Source organism: Phlebotomus papatasi, chromosome 1 (assembly GCF_024763615.1).
Source record: "Phlebotomus papatasi isolate M1 chromosome 1, Ppap_2.1, whole genome shotgun sequence".
Taxonomy (NCBI): domain Eukaryota; kingdom Metazoa; phylum Arthropoda; class Insecta; order Diptera; family Psychodidae; genus Phlebotomus; species Phlebotomus papatasi.
In genome coordinates, this window is record NC_077222.1 from 31,261,452 (window position 1) to 31,278,693 (window position 17,242).

Consider the following 17,242-nt stretch of genomic DNA (forward strand, 5'->3'; position numbering starts at 1 on the left):
GGGATTCGAACCCGGAACACTTACATCATCAAGCAATTTATTTAAATCTCACAAAAAATAGGGTGATTCCCCCTTACAAATTTGTGGCAAGTTAAAGAAAATAGAAACAGAAACAGAAACAAAAGAAAACAAAAAAGAAAGAAATTAAGAAGAGAAAATAAAAGCAATTAACCGTGTAAACAGACGGAATTCCCACGGGAATTCCCATGAGATTTTCCATTCCGGATGGGAATTCCGGATGGAAATTCCCATATTGAACTGTCAAATTTTTACCATCCGCTCTATGCGCCTCTGGTGGACTTCAAGCGCAACACAAAAATGCTCCGAAGATTTGAATTTCAAATTTTGTTTTTTCCGAATATAAATAACGGAATGTGTATTTAAAAGATATTTTACGTACTTTATTTTATTAAAGTGGCTTTATTATACCACAAGGATATTAGTAATATTATCTATTAATACATTTCATGGAAAATCTTTTAAAATTTCTCGAGAAATGATTAGAAACGTTGTTATAGCGTAAATATCTTGTCAAAAACCCCCAATTAAAGTGGATAAATCAACGACAGGCTTTGGATATCTTTGCTGATAGGATCTATTGATTAATTTTCGTTTAATTGTAGTGCTGATAATTTAAAATTTTATAAAGTGTTGGAAGAAAATGTATAAAATATCCCTGGGTGACCAAGCAGTCAATTCATTCGGAACAGAGATGTTTACAAAAATTAGTTAATTGTATAATAATTGAATACAAATTGTTTTAAAAAACAAGAAGACTGTAAAATATTTTAAAATTTTATTTCCAAAAAAAAGTAAACAATAAAAAATATTTATATCCGAAAAGGCAGTTTATATGGTTTCTGGCTATAATTTTCATCAGTGAACTTCGATAGTTCTTGTTCTTACTATTCTTTGTATTTCCTTATCTACACTATTATATTCTTCACATTTTTTAATAATGGGATTTATTGAAAAAGATAAATTTTGAATCTGCCTTTCCAATCATTTAAACCTCTTCTGAAATGTTATTGATGAATATTTAATTTAATCCAGAAACACTAATCCTTTCAAAATTATTATAGTATTATTATTCGATTTCAAATTTGCTTTTAAAATCAATGTTTTGATCACTACAGGAGATTTTACATGTTTTTTCATATATTATTTGCTTAAAAACACTCCAAATTAAATTTTCGGAATTCTCCGGAAGCAAAAAGCTATCTCGAGCGAGATAGCTTTTTTCCATTTTAGAAAATTGAATATTTCACCCTCCAACGGAAAATTTCCATTTGAAATTCAAAATATTTCAAGACATTCGGGCAGTTTCGTGCACTTTTGCAGAGGGCGCTTGTATAGCAAATTTACCATTTGCTCGTGGGAATTCCCGTGGAAATTCCGTCTGTTTACACGGTAAAGAGAAATATGTTGATAAACAATTTCATCCTGAGTACTGCAAATGTAATCCCGAATTGCATCCGATGATCGTCGATTATGTTTACTAAAACAGGTGTATATATATACACCTCTAACGAATAGTGTGCGTCTGAAGCACTCATGATTACACTTCGGCACTATGAGACTCCTGACCCTGACCGAACTTCACGAGAGAGGCCAGATATCCAGGACACCTAAACTCTTGAAGGCGATGTAGAAAAATGAGGGCACACGTAAGCTGAAGTGATGGAAGATCACATCCCAGTAGAGACTAGAACGTTGCGGTGAGCTGAAATATGGTCACGGGGACGCAATCCGCAAACGTACCTGACGAAAAATGAAGTGGATAGGCGGCGAATAGTCTCACAGTCTGCCAGTGGTAGAGCGAGTGCTCTACCATTTGACACATTGAGTGCTTTATAGGTTATGTAGGTGAGGAAAAACTAATTGGATTTCAAATAAATAGTTACACGCTCGAAGTTCTTGATAATTCGGATGACATTTTTTAACACATTACCCAATAAATCCTGAAGCTATATTTAATGCGATTTAATTAGCCTTGATATTAGCAAATTTAGCCTCTTGTTTAGCCGCATCGCTTATTGATCGATGTGACTGTGCTTCAATTTAATTTTCACAATAATTCTTCTATAATAATACTAATATAATGATGCTTCTATGCGTTATTTTGCTTTAAAAATCAGTTGAGTTGATAGATTTTCATTAATTAACCTGGGTATGAATTCTGAAATGGTGAGTTATTCACGTCAGAAATTCACGTCTCTTAGATCACTTTCATTAAGCGTTTTGTGAAGCTTTCACAAAAATGATCATGTAAATTCTTAGGTACTGTAAGTGGTTGACGTGAAACTTTTTTGTGAAAACTTCACGAAACACTTACAAAAGACGATCCAAAACTCGTGAATTTCTCACGTGAAAAACTCACGGGTTTTTAGAAATTTAAACCGTGGTCTACAAGAACACGTTTAAATATGCTAAAATAGCTTTAAAATGGTTGCCCAAATAAATTTCAATAAAATCAAAAAATTAAATGTGAAAATTGTTGATTTATTTCAATATTCTTCCACTCAAACTTGCAGTCTTTTTGAACTGAATTGCTCTTATTCAAATAAATTTACTCGGATCGGAATTATTATTATTTGTGGTCAAAAAGTAAAATAAATACCATGGTGTAATAATAATCTAATTGGAAGTGAATGCTAGACAATTTCCTGGGGATGCCCCCCCACCAAATTTACTAGATACTAAATTTAACTCAGAATAAAAGATTTCAATCAAACAATTTTGTAAGCAGTGGTGTAAATCTTTTCTAAATATTTTTCGCGAAAGCAAAAATATTTTAAACGCTAGTTTTTTGGCTTTTCAGTCTTATTTGAATACAAATAATTCCTTTCCAGAAATATGCAGCTTTTTTGGATCTTTTCTTATTTGTTTTTTTTTTATATCATGGTAAAAGCCCTTACAAATCGTCTGATTGAATTGTTTGCTGTACAGTAGGCTCTCTGAAAATTCGGGCATTTGGGGCCGAAATGTCACTCGGATTAGAAGGAAAGTCGGGCATCAAATTGTTTGAAATGCAATTATTTTTTGTTCAATTTCATACTCATATTAAGTTTACATGCTCATATTAATTCTAAATTTCATGAAAGCCCCTTAACTCTTTCGCGTCCCACTTTCATTCAGCAAGTGAGTTCATGTAAAATTGAGTTTTTCCTAATGCTTTATTATCAAATATAATAGTTCTGAGAGAAAGAAATTTTCCATTGCGTGAAAATTCGGAAAAGCTCCGGGTCATGACCCTATTGTCGGCAAGGGAAGTATACATACCATTTTCAAAATCTATATCACGGGCTTTCTAAAAGTTTTTTTTGCTTGAAGTTATTAATTTGGCCAAAACCATGGCAAACTGGATTGTTTTGATGGACACTGTACTCCTGGTGTTCAAGGAATCTTCCTGATAATCCCTTGAACAGTCTCACTGTCACAATATTTTGAGTGGTATTTGGCAAAAATAAACTTATCTACATATTTATTCACACACAATAGAATTGCACAATATGAGACGCTTGTTGAATACTCTAAAATATTGCAAAATATGTTATAATTCATCAGATAAGGAGCAAGAGTCCAGGAGCAAGATATTTTTCTCCTGGATTTCACAAAGAAAAACAATGTCCCAACTGTCCCAACTGCATTGTTGGCACGAAAACACTTTCATAAACTTTTAACTCTGGAAAATTGAGAGTAGTTTATTATATCAAAATATGCAATGTACAATCTTTGGATATTCTATTTTGTGTTTCTAAAGAACTTTTTGCTGAAAAAAAAATAAATTAATATAAAAAATTTTGAAAAAGGAAAGTCATTTCACAAAGTTCGAAATTAGTGATTTTTGATCTCAAATATTTTCTTTTCCTGAATATCTGAAGTCTTGAGAAAATTAGCCAAGAATCTTACATCCTTCTATTATGATGTCGTGCACAAACCGATAGATTTCAATTAATGTAAATAGTCAAAAAAAATTTCCCCGGGTCATATATGACCCTAATGACGTGAAAGAGTTAATAATGCAGAATCACATCACAACTGAGACAAACCATGACAAATTTGATCATATTTGCTTCATTTGATAATTACAGTAGACTCTCTCTCAATCGGGAATATGGGGCAAAATGTCATCCGGTTTAGCGATAGAATTGAGCGTGAAAGCCTTTGTAAATTCCACAAAAAGCGCTCAATTATAAAGAATCACGATATAATAGGAAGAATTACAGCGAATTTGAACGAATTAGCTTCATAATTAAACGTGAAAATTGTCAACAAAATTTGTCGCCCGATTGAAAAAGAGCTGATTGAGTGAGAGTCTACTGTATAGTCAAACTTGAAAAATATCAACAAACTTTTTTCAACTTTAATTGCTGCCCGAATTAAAAAGTAGCCCGATCTTAAAAGAGCCGAATTAGCGAGTGTCTACTGTAGTTGACATGCTAAAAATCCCACTGAAAGTTAAATTTGTTCCTCTTTGATGCCCAATATGAATACCAATAAAATATTAAGTACATATATTACTTACTCGTATGCTGTATCAGTTAGTCCAGCCGGGCAGTGCTACGAAATAGTTAAACGCCGAAATGTAGGCAATTTGCAGCTTTTGAATAAAACAACTTACAAAATTAAATTTTCAACAAAAATCAGAGATTTTCACCAGGAGATCCTTCTCAATTGAAACACAATGCATTTTTTAAAATAGTTTTATTTATTTAATATCCTTCAAAGCATAATCCTTAAAAGTAGGAATAAAAATGAAAACAGATTCAAAAAATTCTCATTTACAATTTTTTTGTGTTAATTAAATTTTACAATGAACACTTTTTGTCTTATTAGTTCAGTGATTTCCTTTCTGCGTTCACTTTTTCATTCTTCTATCTTGTATTGCATCCAAAAATATTGGGGACAAATTTCAAAAAAAAAAGATAACAGATTAATAGAAAATGGGCAAAGATGAAAAACCGCGGCGTGCCTTCAATGCGATTTTATGTACAAGCACGAATGAAGAAAAAGTTCTTTTCCTTTTTATCTTATATCAAACGAACACATTGGAAGCAAATTTCTGTGCATGATGCTTCCTCCCAGCTAAGAGACTCCTAAAAATTGCCAAAAATTCTCAGGGACTTAAAAAAAACCAATTTCGCTCCGACAATTTTATTTTAAATTTTGGAGCTATTTTTATTTTTTTTAGATTTTTCCGTCTTAAAATAATTCCAATTTCTTATCAATTAATTTTTCCTTTTTACAAATTTCTTAGCCGAAAAATATCTCTCTTTTTTTTCGCACTTTGAATCGTCGATTGTATCTTTATTTTTTTTTAATCTGAAAGAGTTTTTCAGACACAAAAATTGTCATTAAAAATATTACCCAAAAAATAAAAATATCACTTTACATTCCTTATTTGTGTATATTTTTTTTCTCAATTTTTTTTTTAAATCTTCTTTCTAGCTTTCTTAAAAAATACTTTATTCATCTCAAATATGTTTGATTTCATTGTTTAACCATTACACCTATTTTATTTTCATTTCACTGTACAAAAGATTACAAATTGGGGGGAGTTTAGTTGATATTTTTTCCTCATAGGATTCCTCTTTTTTTTTTAGTTACAAATTCTAGGTTAGAAAAAAAGCTAGATGTTCCAATTTTTTCAGTATCTCATTTTTTATGACTTCATTTTTTTTTATTTATTAAATTAATCGAATTTGACTTAATTATACAACCCTAGTTATTAAACATGGGCCTCAATTCCTGATTTAACCGTGAAGTTGCTTTGGATGTGAGGTTATGGTGAATTTAACCTCAAAATTTTTGGACGTACGTTACGTGGTGAAAATTGCGATAAGTATCTGTTGCAATGCAATTTCCTAAGACCGATCTGATTACTTTACAAAGTTCGTAATTAAAATATCTTCTATATTTCGAAATTTAACAAATTCTAACCACACAAATTTTACCATAAAGCTGCTTTTGTTTTCTAGCCACAACATTTGAAAAAGAAAACACAAACAAATTTCGACTGATCCATGTGAGAAAAGAAAATCACAAAAACACAATTTGGTCGAGTGAGTTTTTGAGATTGTCCAAAAATGATCCTTGCCTTGTAAATATTGCAAAATAAGTTTTAATGCTCTTCCAGATACTGAAAGAGGTCCATATCGGGACCGAAAGCTCTGGGCAAGAGCAGAAAAGTGTCTTCTTCAAAAGGTAACGATTTTTTCATTGGCAAATCGCGCCAATTAACGTTTAGAAAAAAGAAAAGGTGAAGTTAAAAGGTAACATAACCTAGAATTTATAGTCGTACTAACCAAAATTTAAAAAAAGTCTCTTTCGAAAGTAGACTACATTGCAAAAAGCTTTATGTTTAGAAACCAAATACTCTTTTTAGTATATTTTTTTCAAAGAGTATAAGATATTTCCGCTCAGTAAATTTCTGCTTGGAAACATAACCTAAAAATTTACGAGCTCAAATGACTGAAAAAGGTAACTTTAGCAGAAAAAACGTAATAAATTCCGCTATTTAGATTCTGAATAATAAAAATTTTAGTCTTTTTCCCAGGGGCATAACATTTCCTATGTTTTCCATATATTTCTAGCGAGCCGAAAAAACTTTTGAGTTTATTAGCTGTTTTCTGTCATTGTAGAATGAATAAGCAAAAAGTACTAATACAAAATGAAAGCCAATTTAATAACGAAGAGGCAACCGAAAACCCTAAATTGGCAACCTACGCAGTTTTGAAGATATCTCGTGAAATGTGTACGAAAACAGGGAAAAAATTACACTAAAATCGGTAGCATTTTTCAGATCTATAGTCACCCCCCTGCTTTTTCCCCAAAAAGTTTAAGGAAAGGTCATTTTCGTGTTAACATCTTCCCTTTAGATCCAATCCATTGGCTGAAAATCAGACAAAAACCTCCTTTTCAACTTTTTTGTCCGAAAATACATTTTATTGCAAAAAATCCCGACTTAATGAAAAAATCTGGTAAGACTTGATCATTTTCTGTTCACTAAAATCCTTCTATCATGTCTATATTTCAACTCTCTAAGTACCTTGCGACTAACCTCAAAAATGGGCTACATTTAAATATTTATAGACAGAAGCCTTTCTAAATCTTCGCAATAACTCAAAAGACACTTTAGTTGTCCTTCAGCTCACGTAAATCCCTTTAAAATTTCTTCGGGACCAAAAGCTTGTTATGTATCTCTTAGGTAAATTACAAACATAACCCTACTTTTCAAACTCAAATTCCCAATTTGTTTTTATACTGGAAGTAGTACAGTACAAGAAATGTTATGAACACTTATAAATAAGTTCTAAGCCCAGAAAGGATTCTTCGCATATAATTCTCCCATTTAATAAACAGATAACTCCAAAATTTGGGGTTATGTATGACCTAACCCCGGAAGGGAAGATCATCTCATAACGGGAAATTTTCTCTTCTAGTTCAAGAATCTGGCATCTTTTAAAATCAGAATTCAACGAGCACTTCTGCTGAAATATTTTCCGGAGCCAGTAGGGGAATTTTGGAATAGAATTAGAATTAAATTCGAAAACCGGACGACAATAAAAGCCGTTTAGTATCAAATGGCCATTGCAAGCAGCTTCACAAACCTCTCAATTATTCGTATGAATCACATTTCGAATAGTTTTGGCGAATCTACCACATAAAAAATTCCAAATCTGTCATATGACATTGTCGCTCTTACAGAATCCCCCTACAGAATTTGAGGTTAGAATTCAATCTATTTAGTATTTAAATGACTTTAAAATAATATTCTGTATATTTTTCGGTGAATTATTGTTCAGAAATATCTCTACAAGATACAAGGCATATTGATTGATAATGCCAAAAGAAGATGTCCTAAAACATTTATAGGTTAGATTTAACATAACCTAAAACTTTCAAATTAACCTATTGGTCAAGTAATAAGACTCATTGCAACGTAGCTCACAAATAACTGGTAAATTTGATAGAATTTGTCAATTTTCTGTTCATGCGTTAAATTCAATAACCTTTAAATATTTTCTCTCTTGAACTTTATCAGAAGAGAAAGCCATTTCTAACCTCTCAGAATGCTTCAAAGCTTGAGTTATGCTTCTGTATATAACTTAAAATTGCAATGTTTTATGAAGTTTGACTATTACAGTTACAGTCTTTTAAATCTGAATGTCTCAAACTCGAACGCAGGTTGACTTCAAAATATCAAATGTGAGGTTATGTTAAAAAATTTATGAGTCAAACACTGAGAACCATATTTTCTTGCTGCTTCCTGAATGCACCGAACGATTATAATGCACACATTACAATCGTATAAAATGAAAAAGAAATTCATTACCACGAAGATTTGTGAAAAATACGGGCATTTGATTTAAAATACAATTTAACCTTATTCCAACTCCGTAATTTTCTAAAATATCGTTCGAATTTAGGAGCCCAGCGAGCACAGTTAGCTGAAAGAGTTGAAAGAAAACGCTTTCAGGATATTTTTGCTGAGTCAATCAGCAAAAATATGCTGAGCGGTCAGCCTTTCTCGAACAAAATAGTGCTTTAAGGTTAGCAGAATTCAGCTGAAAATACCAATGTTTTCAGCTGAATAGAAAACGGTTAGCATTTGGAGCTCGCTGCGGGAAGTGAGGAATATCATTCCCCAGCGACCATTAAATGCTAACTGATTTCAATTCAGCTGAAAACATGTATTCCGCTAATCTTAAAACGACATCCACGAGGCAGTACCATTTCCATTTACTTGGTTAGCATTTTTTGTTCAAGAACTGCTGATTGGTTAGCATATTTTTTTTTAGGAAGCAGCATATACGCTACTTTTCTTCAGCTTCAGCTTCTTCTGTGCTTCATGGGTTATACCCAAGCATTTAGAAGACTCCACTGTATTTCAATAAATGAATTGGTCAAGAGGTTGTCCAAAAATTTAAGGTTATGTAAAGGAAACTGCCATTTGAAGACCGTTTCTTATTCAATGAAGTATCTAAAGTTTTTAATGCCTCAAAAATCTCTATTTTTTTCTTCGGAATTACACAAATATAACAATTGAAAAACAATTTAAATATTCAGGTTTTTTTTTTAGGTTATGACTTGACTTAACCTCATAATTTAAGAAAATCCGATGTCTCTTTATCAAACGAAAGGCATAATGTAAATTAATGACTTGTTCTTGTCATTTAAAAAACAAATAAACGCAAATTCCGTATTTTTTGGTTTTGCTATTGTTAAAATGTCCAAGAATCTCAACAATTCTAACCACAAACAATTTGACAAATCTCAGTTTTAAGTCTAATTCAGTCAGAATTTCGTCTTTCCAGATCAAAATTAGTGAAAGAACTTCCATCCAGATGCAAAATCTAAATAAACCTCTAAAAGAAATTTTCGTATGCGTTTTTGAGGTTAGGTTAACATAACCTAAAATTCTAAACCGACTTTTTTAGGTTAGAATTTGTCAGACAGTTTAAAATTGCATAAAGACTGTCAAATTGAATAATTTATGCCAAAAAGCCTCTGCATATTGGGTGTAATTTTCATAAAAAATTGCATTTTTGACAGGATTTTGACGTTTTCTTGACATTTTGACAAAAAACGTTTTCTAAACATTTTTTGACAAGATTGCTCTCAACGTGTAGAGGTCGAAATTGCCAGTAAATCGATATATTTCGAAAATTTAACTATACCCAAAACTTCTCTGGCAATTTGAGGTTAGCTCCAACATAACCTAACATCCAAAGCAAAATCTCAGCCAAATCAGTGAAAAACCGGCACTTTTCGTCATAAATTTTAAACTAGTTTAATGTGACTAAATACAAAAAATATGAGAAATAAATCACGTCCACCAACCAAGAAAAAAATGTAAATGTTAACAACAAAAAAAATACTTTGAATATTACCATAATTACAAATTACCTTCTATACAAAAAATAATAATAGAAATTATTTAGAAAAAATAAACATTGACTTAATTCTCTAAAACTGTACAGGAAGATCCATGAAAATGCAAGAAAAAGAATCTTTTTCAAATATTACCATTCGAAAGATGATCAATTTGCGCTATTTAGAATTTGTCCAAACAATTGCTCATTCAGTTGCAAAACTTAAATCGAGAATAAATTACCATGAAAACCTCATTAAAAAGCCATCCCTTGAATAAAAGCTATTCAAATAAATGAAAAAAATACAATGGTGACTACTGAAGAATACTTTAGAAATAGTCAAAAAAAAAGCAAAAATACCATGAGATGCGAGGAAGATCAATCAAATGACTTATTTACAACTTTAATGACAATTGCAGGAGAGACACAAATCCCCCCCAAATTAGCAACATTTTCACAAGATCTATCCTGCTTTCTTTTTTCCTAAATATCTTACACAAAAATAACAAAAAAAATACCGAAATGAAAAGAGAAAATGAATATGGTTTAGTGTAAGAAAAATCCATGAGAATACGTGAGAAGTAGAAAAAAAAGAACCATTTGATAGTTAGAAACTAACGTTTTAAATTTAATATTTCAATGTAACAATAAATAGATCTTTGATTAATAATACGCTCCTTTGTTTTTTTTTATCAATCATAATGTCCCTCATTACAATTCCCATTTAATAACTTTTTTTCTTGTTTTACTTTTTTTTAGTGTTTTGTGTGTGATTCTTGCTCTTACTTTTTTTTTGGGTGTTTTTTTGTTTCCTTATTTCTTTTGCTAAAGTGATTGCCCTTGCGGAACACTTAATCGATGTTTCTTGTGCAGCAATCTCTTCTGCTATTTCACCTTCTTGGCATCCCCATTGAGCAAACCATTGTGATTCTGGTCACTCGTGTGCCCATTTGTAACGCCACCGTTGCTGTACCCATTGCGGTGGTGGACTCCATTCATCTTGTTCTTGCTCAGCAGCTGCTGCGACTCCTCTTCATCATTCATCACGGGCTGCAACAAAATTGATTACTAATCAGGGTGGAGAATCACAATAAACAAACCAAGAAAAATTTGCAAAATGCTCGTGGCTAATATTAGCGATTCGAATCTCCTTGACATGGACTCTTAACCCATCACTGACTGAGAGAAATCCGAAAAAGTTAAAATAACATTCCGGAAATGTTACTTTTACCCTGCAGTATTGATCCGAAATCGGTGTAAATATTACCCTTTTTAGGTGTATTAGGGGTTAAAGTTACCCTTTTTCATGTTAATTTTACACTTAAAAAGGTGTAAAATAACATTAAAAAATGTTGATATATTTTTACACCTAAAAAATGTTAAAGTTACGAGGAAAAAAAGTTAATAGCACCCCCTTTTCTTCTCAGTGATTACAGTCGCCATTAGCTGAAAATCTTAAACAAGCTCCGCCTTGAAATTTTTTCAAGCCACGCCCCTCTCAAAAACCTATGTCCAATTTATTTAAGGTTTCTTACTTTTTCAAAACCAATTATGTATAAATCTGAGACACATTGGAAGAAAAATAACACCACATATTTTTCAATTTAGAAAAAGACATATAATAAAAGAGGCCACTCCTATACATTTTTGGAAAGTACTTTCACATCATTTACCATTTACCGATTCTCAATCGATTTGAACGGATTCATATATCATTCAAAAGATCCCAAAAAAATTGTTTTAAAGTATCGATTTTCGGATAAAAATTAGTTATCGGCTATGAACCGGTTAATTACCGGTCCAAAACCGATTGGAACCGGTTTAGTTTTATAGCAAATTCCAAGACCTTTCCAACGACCCCAAACATGACCCTATTCGCTTGATAAATGCGCCCTCTAGTGTCTTTTTAACCTTTGACCTTGAAAAACCGTTATTAGGAATGATTCAACGGTATTATTCTTATTAATCTCACCTACTATAATCCTAACAAAATTTCATGTCGTCCGATCGAGCTCAAACTTGGCCAAAATGTGTTTCATCACTTCCTGATCACGAATATATGGGCGACTAAGTTACGTTCCCGGTCAGCCGTCCGTCCGTCCGGCCGTTCTTTGGAGCTCAATAGCTCCTAAACTAAAAGAGATATCGACTTGCGGTTTTCGACAAAGGTTATATACCGGGTGAAAATTGCAACTTGGTGCATTGACCCCCCACCCCCCACCCCTCCTTCCGCCATTTTGAATACCCCCCTTTTTTGTTTTCTCAATAGCTCCGCCCCTATGGCATCGAACAGGCTCAAATTTTAGTATGTTATAGCTGGGTCTTCGATCAATACCAAAACTAAAGTCCGCCGACCGCCCTGACCCGAGCTATAAGGGTCCAAAAAACAATTCTTAAAATGGCCATAACTCCGGTTCTAATTGTCAGAATTTAAAAAGTGAGGGCTTTTTGGAAAGCTCTCGTGAAATTCCACTTCCCCTTCTAACATCGCAAGTTCATAAAATCACCGCTAGGAGCGCTATTTAAAAAAAAAAATTTTTCAATTTTCTAAGTTAAATAACTCAAAAATTCCATTGTGCATCGGGCTGAAATTTTAGTATGTTGTAGCCGCTGATTATACCTATCAAACAAAAAAAAATACTTAAGTCGATCTAAAACCCCTGACCCAAGCTATAAGGGGTCAAAGTTCGAATATTGACCGGCCTCTATCTCCGGTTCTAATTAACATTTTGAGCTAAATTTTGGGTTTTTGGTTTCGTCTCGATAAGCACTTTCAGATAGAAGTTCAAAAAGTCACCACAGGTGGCGCTGCGATAGCGTCAAAATTCATCGAAATTCAAACTAGTTTTTTTCAAAAACGCCATTGTGTAAATTAATCAAATTTTAGTATGTTGTAGTCCAGTCTATGACGTTTCCAAAAAGTGGCATAAGTGCTCTATGGTTATAATAGAACCGGAGATATGAGGGGTCAAATTTCACAAAATTCAAAAAATCATATCTCCGGTTATATTAGACCGATTTTGATGAAACGAAAGATCTCACCAAATGCTACAACTTTCTAGAATATTTGAACTTCGTGGGACCAACACCAGGGGCGCCACAGTCGAAAAACCAATTTCAATATCACATAACCTCAATTATCTCGATACGTGCTTCACTGATTTTGATGATTACTTCGACATAATTGTAGAGGACATTTGTGTCTCCATTTCGTCCATGTATCATTTTCCACTCAAGCTACGCTATTTCTCCAATTTTGCCGTTTAAGTGTGAAAAAATTTACTTTTCCCATAATAACGCTTTCAAATCAAAACAACAAAGATGAAAAATTTGACTGCCTCTACTCGACCAAGACATTTAAAATAGGATTTTAAATGGAAAGTCTCACAAAATACAACAATTCTTTGATATAGTTGAATTTCATCAAATGAACACTAGGGGCGCTCTGGTCGAAAAAACGAGTTGAGAAACAAACAACCTCGATTATCTCGGCTTCTGATTAATCGATGAGATCAAGTTCTACAGCAAAATTATAGAGAAAATTCTGGTCTACGTTTCACCGATATATCACTTTTCTGTCAGTTCATCCAAATCCTTTATATTTTGGTTTAAATACAAAATTTGTATAATTTCACGAATTTGATTCAAGATAACTGAATGGCGTCCCCCAACTTCTGTTCTAAATTGAATTTGCATGCATTCCGAGTTAGCTCACGTTAATAATCTCACCCACATAAGCCGGTTAGGATTATCTGTTCCTTTAACTTGTGACCGTCCTGGAGCTTAAACGGTAAACGATATTAACTTCCGGTCTCCTATAATCCCCAATAAAAAATCTATATCTCCACAAGTTTTTTTCTTCCCCTACCACCTCCCAACCATCCCTTAAAAACCATGTTTTTTTATTCTTACAAAATTGGCCTAAGTTTTTTCAATGATTTTCATATATAGTTTAGAGGTAGTCCAGGCGAACACTTCGTCCAAACATACACAGTAAAAAATTGTGTGAGAAATAAAGTTGTGTATGGGAAAAGTTGTGTAAATTCACAAGCATTATGGTTGTAAATTGTAAAATTACTATCATATTGGTGGTACGATATTAACATAATGCTAGTAAAATTATGTATTGTGTAAGGAAATTTGTGTATTGGAAAATTTGTGTGAGAACTGTCAAAATTCCATTGTTTACTATTGCAATTTTTCTAAGATTTCAGATAGATTTTGCATTTTTAACTGCCTAATTGTCTTTTGGAATCATTCATTGGATTCTTAAAATGTGCCTCAGTCGTGAAAAATTAGGAATAATTATGTAATAACAGAAAACAGAGGAAGCATCATGTAAATTAGAAAAATTGACGATGCAACTCTTGGCCATTTGCTGAAGAGAAGTAAGCAAGTCGGTAGCGCAGGCAGAAAACACGAGACCATCAACGCAAAGATTATGGGTTCAAGTCTCAGACTCTCTCTTATTTTTTTTCCTTTTTTTATTCTTTTTTTCTTTTTTTTCTTAGTTTAATACCGAGACATATCACAGATAATACAAATAAACCGAACAAAATTGCTCTACAATCAAAATTATAGACAAGAAGCCATTTTATAAAATTGAAAATACACAACTTTGCCAATACACAACATTTCCAATACACAAAATTTACAACCATAGCGCTCGTGCAAAAATTACCAATCGTAGTGGTTGTAAATTTTTATTACTGTGTAGCTATGACCGGAAAATTCGCCATTTTAAATGATTTAAGGTGAAAGGTCAACCACTTTGGAGGGCCCATTTTTCAAGTGGCTTGCTTAAATTTGAATTTTTTGGAAAGGTATTGAAATTCTGAACCCGGCTTCATCGGTCTTCATCGGTAATGAACCGGTCAAATACCGATTTTTGAATACTTTTTCCAGATTTTTCTTTCTTTACCTTAAGTTTTTCCCGAGCTAGAGGTCAAACGGTAAGAGATATCGACTTCCGGTCTTCGATGATCGCCTCATTAGTGGACATTATCTCGGACGATCTTTTCTTCTTTTTCCCCTATCCCCCGTCCATCCCCTAAAACCATGTTTCTTTTATGTGTTTTTTAATTTTTTTTTCAAAAATGGCCCTAGCTTTTTCAATGATTTTCGGAAATGTTTTAGAGGTAGCCTAGGCGAACATTTCGTCTACACGTACCTATGACCGGAAAATGCCCCATTTTTAATTATTGAAAGTCGAAGGTCAATATCTTTGGATGGCTCATTTTTTAACCGATTTTCTCAATTCGGATTTTTTTGAAAGGTCTTGACATTTCTTATCCGGCTATAGCAGTTCAAATCGGTAAAGAGTTGTAACTGATTTATTTTTGTCGAATATTTAAACAGATTCGGTCGTTTCAAATTAACTTTATTTTACTAAGTTAGTTATTATTTATAAAAAAAACACTAAATTATTCATTGATATGTTTTCTCTTTTCCACTGTACGCAAGTTTGACGTAAGAATCGAACCCAGGACCTATACAACACAATATCATTACTTTATTCATTTAGCTAATTAAGCTCCAAAAATACTTTTATCTTAAACAATAAACTATTTTGAAAATTCAATTCAATAAATCCCATTGTTTCTGACGCCCAAATGCCATTTCAACTACCTCAAATTCGTTATAAATCTCAATTAAAAAGACATTTCGAAAAGCGATTAAAATTACATACTACTCTCGAGTTCCCTGCGGGTGTATTATTTATCCATTATTTGGCAAATTAAAATGCATGCAAGAACCCAAAAAAATTGTATTTTTTTTAAATAAACCTTTGTGATAAGTAAAAGAATAAATAAGGATGAAATTTCGAAAATGAACAAAAAAAACTCTCAAAATATTTTTTTTCCAAGCAAAATACGCACAGCAGATGCATGACGGGGATTTTACACTTGATTTATACAAAATCTGCTGATTAATCTCCATCAATAAGTTCTTTTACACATAAAACTCTCCAAAAACATTTCAAGAAGCAAATTTTAAGCAAAGGTTCAACGTTCAAGTTGATTCTTTGCACAACATCTTAAGAATTTTTGTGTTGAAATGGTCAAAGTCATGCTGAATAATTCTAAAAGGTATGCTTGGTCAATATTGAATAATTTTGACGCAATTTAATAATCTTAAGAAATCACAACACTTCAATATTTCACTCTTTTGTTCTCCTTTTTTTTCTATGGAAGAAAAGTAGGAAAGTTTCCCATTAGAATAACTCACCATACATGCCCCCTGATTGCCATTTCCATTCACAAATTTGCCATTTCTCGTGGCAAAATCTGCATTTGAATCACTAGCCGACAACTTTCCTCTCGGTCGGCTGTATTTGGCTTTGTAGAAGTCAGAGAAGAGGAACAAGAACATAACACCGTGCAGTCCAATCCACACCATGAATCCCTTCGGATAGTCGCACTCTCTGAAGAGCAACTGGAACTGATGAATGAAAATTGCCACAAATTGCACCTAAAAAGAAACAGAGGAAGGATTTAGAAATTTATTGAATTTTTAGACAGGACTTTATTGTTTCATTTTTTTTTTACTAACCATTTGGAATGTGGTAAGGTACTTCTTCCACCAAATGTACTTTTGATACCTTGGACCCATTGCTGCCAGCATATAGTAGAAATACATGACAATATGCACAAATGAGTTAAGCATAGCGAAGAATGTACTATGACCACCTGAAATTAAAAAAAGAAGTAATTTGCAAAAGAATCTTGATTAGAATCATCTGAAAATTGAATTCTCAATAGACTGCCTCAATAGACACCTCCTTAGATTTTGACCTTGAAAAATCCCATCGAAGGAATGGTACAAGGTCATAGCAGTACAAAATGTCCATCATCAGAAATAACGGGTGGAAAAGCGTCCCAGAGACTTTGCGAATTGTTCGAACTCGTGACATAGATGCTATACCTCAAAAGTCCTTTCGCATCATTTACCGTTCACCGGTTGACCGGTCGTCAACCGATTTAAACCGAATCATAAATCACTCAAAAGATCCAATAAAATAGTTTTAAGAGTAATTAAAGTGATTTTCGGACAAAAATTACTTATCGGTTCATAACCGATTCAATACCGGTTCATAACCGGTTTATTATCGGTTCACGACCGATTTAAACCGATTTATAAATCATTCAATACATTACCCAAAATACACTAGGAGTAATATAATTGGAAACTTCAGATTTTCCAAATTCTACCAAAATACGACCCCTTTTCCTTTGGAGGGTAAGGAATCGAAAGGGACAGATAATCCTAACCGGCTTATGTGGGTGAGATTCTTAACGTGAGCTAACTCGGAGTGCATGCAAATTCGATTTAGAGCTGAAGTTGGGAGACGCCATTCAGTTATC

At 32.9% G+C, this 17,242-nt stretch overlaps 1 protein-coding gene across 3 annotated transcripts in view; it reads right to left on the reverse strand.

The window, feature by feature from the left end:
• Window positions 1-4,692: 4,692 nt before the first annotated feature.
• The window catches only part of LOC129798824 (elongation of very long chain fatty acids protein 7), a 47,387-nt gene continuing 34,837 nt past the window's right edge, over window positions 4,693-17,242 (reverse strand). For 2 of the 3 annotated variants that reach the window (XM_055842212.1, XM_055842213.1), the window contains exons 6-8: window positions 16,431-16,567; window positions 16,107-16,349; window positions 4,693-10,928 (exon numbers count right to left, since the gene is read on the reverse strand). In XM_055842212.1, the coding sequence (XP_055698187.1) occupies window positions 10,764-10,928; window positions 16,107-16,349; window positions 16,431-16,567 (545 nt within the window). In that variant the 3' untranslated portion in view covers window positions 4,693-10,763. The remainder of the gene's footprint in view (window positions 10,929-16,106; window positions 16,350-16,430; window positions 16,568-17,242) is intronic. The other variant, XR_008751464.1, reaches the window with a different exon arrangement.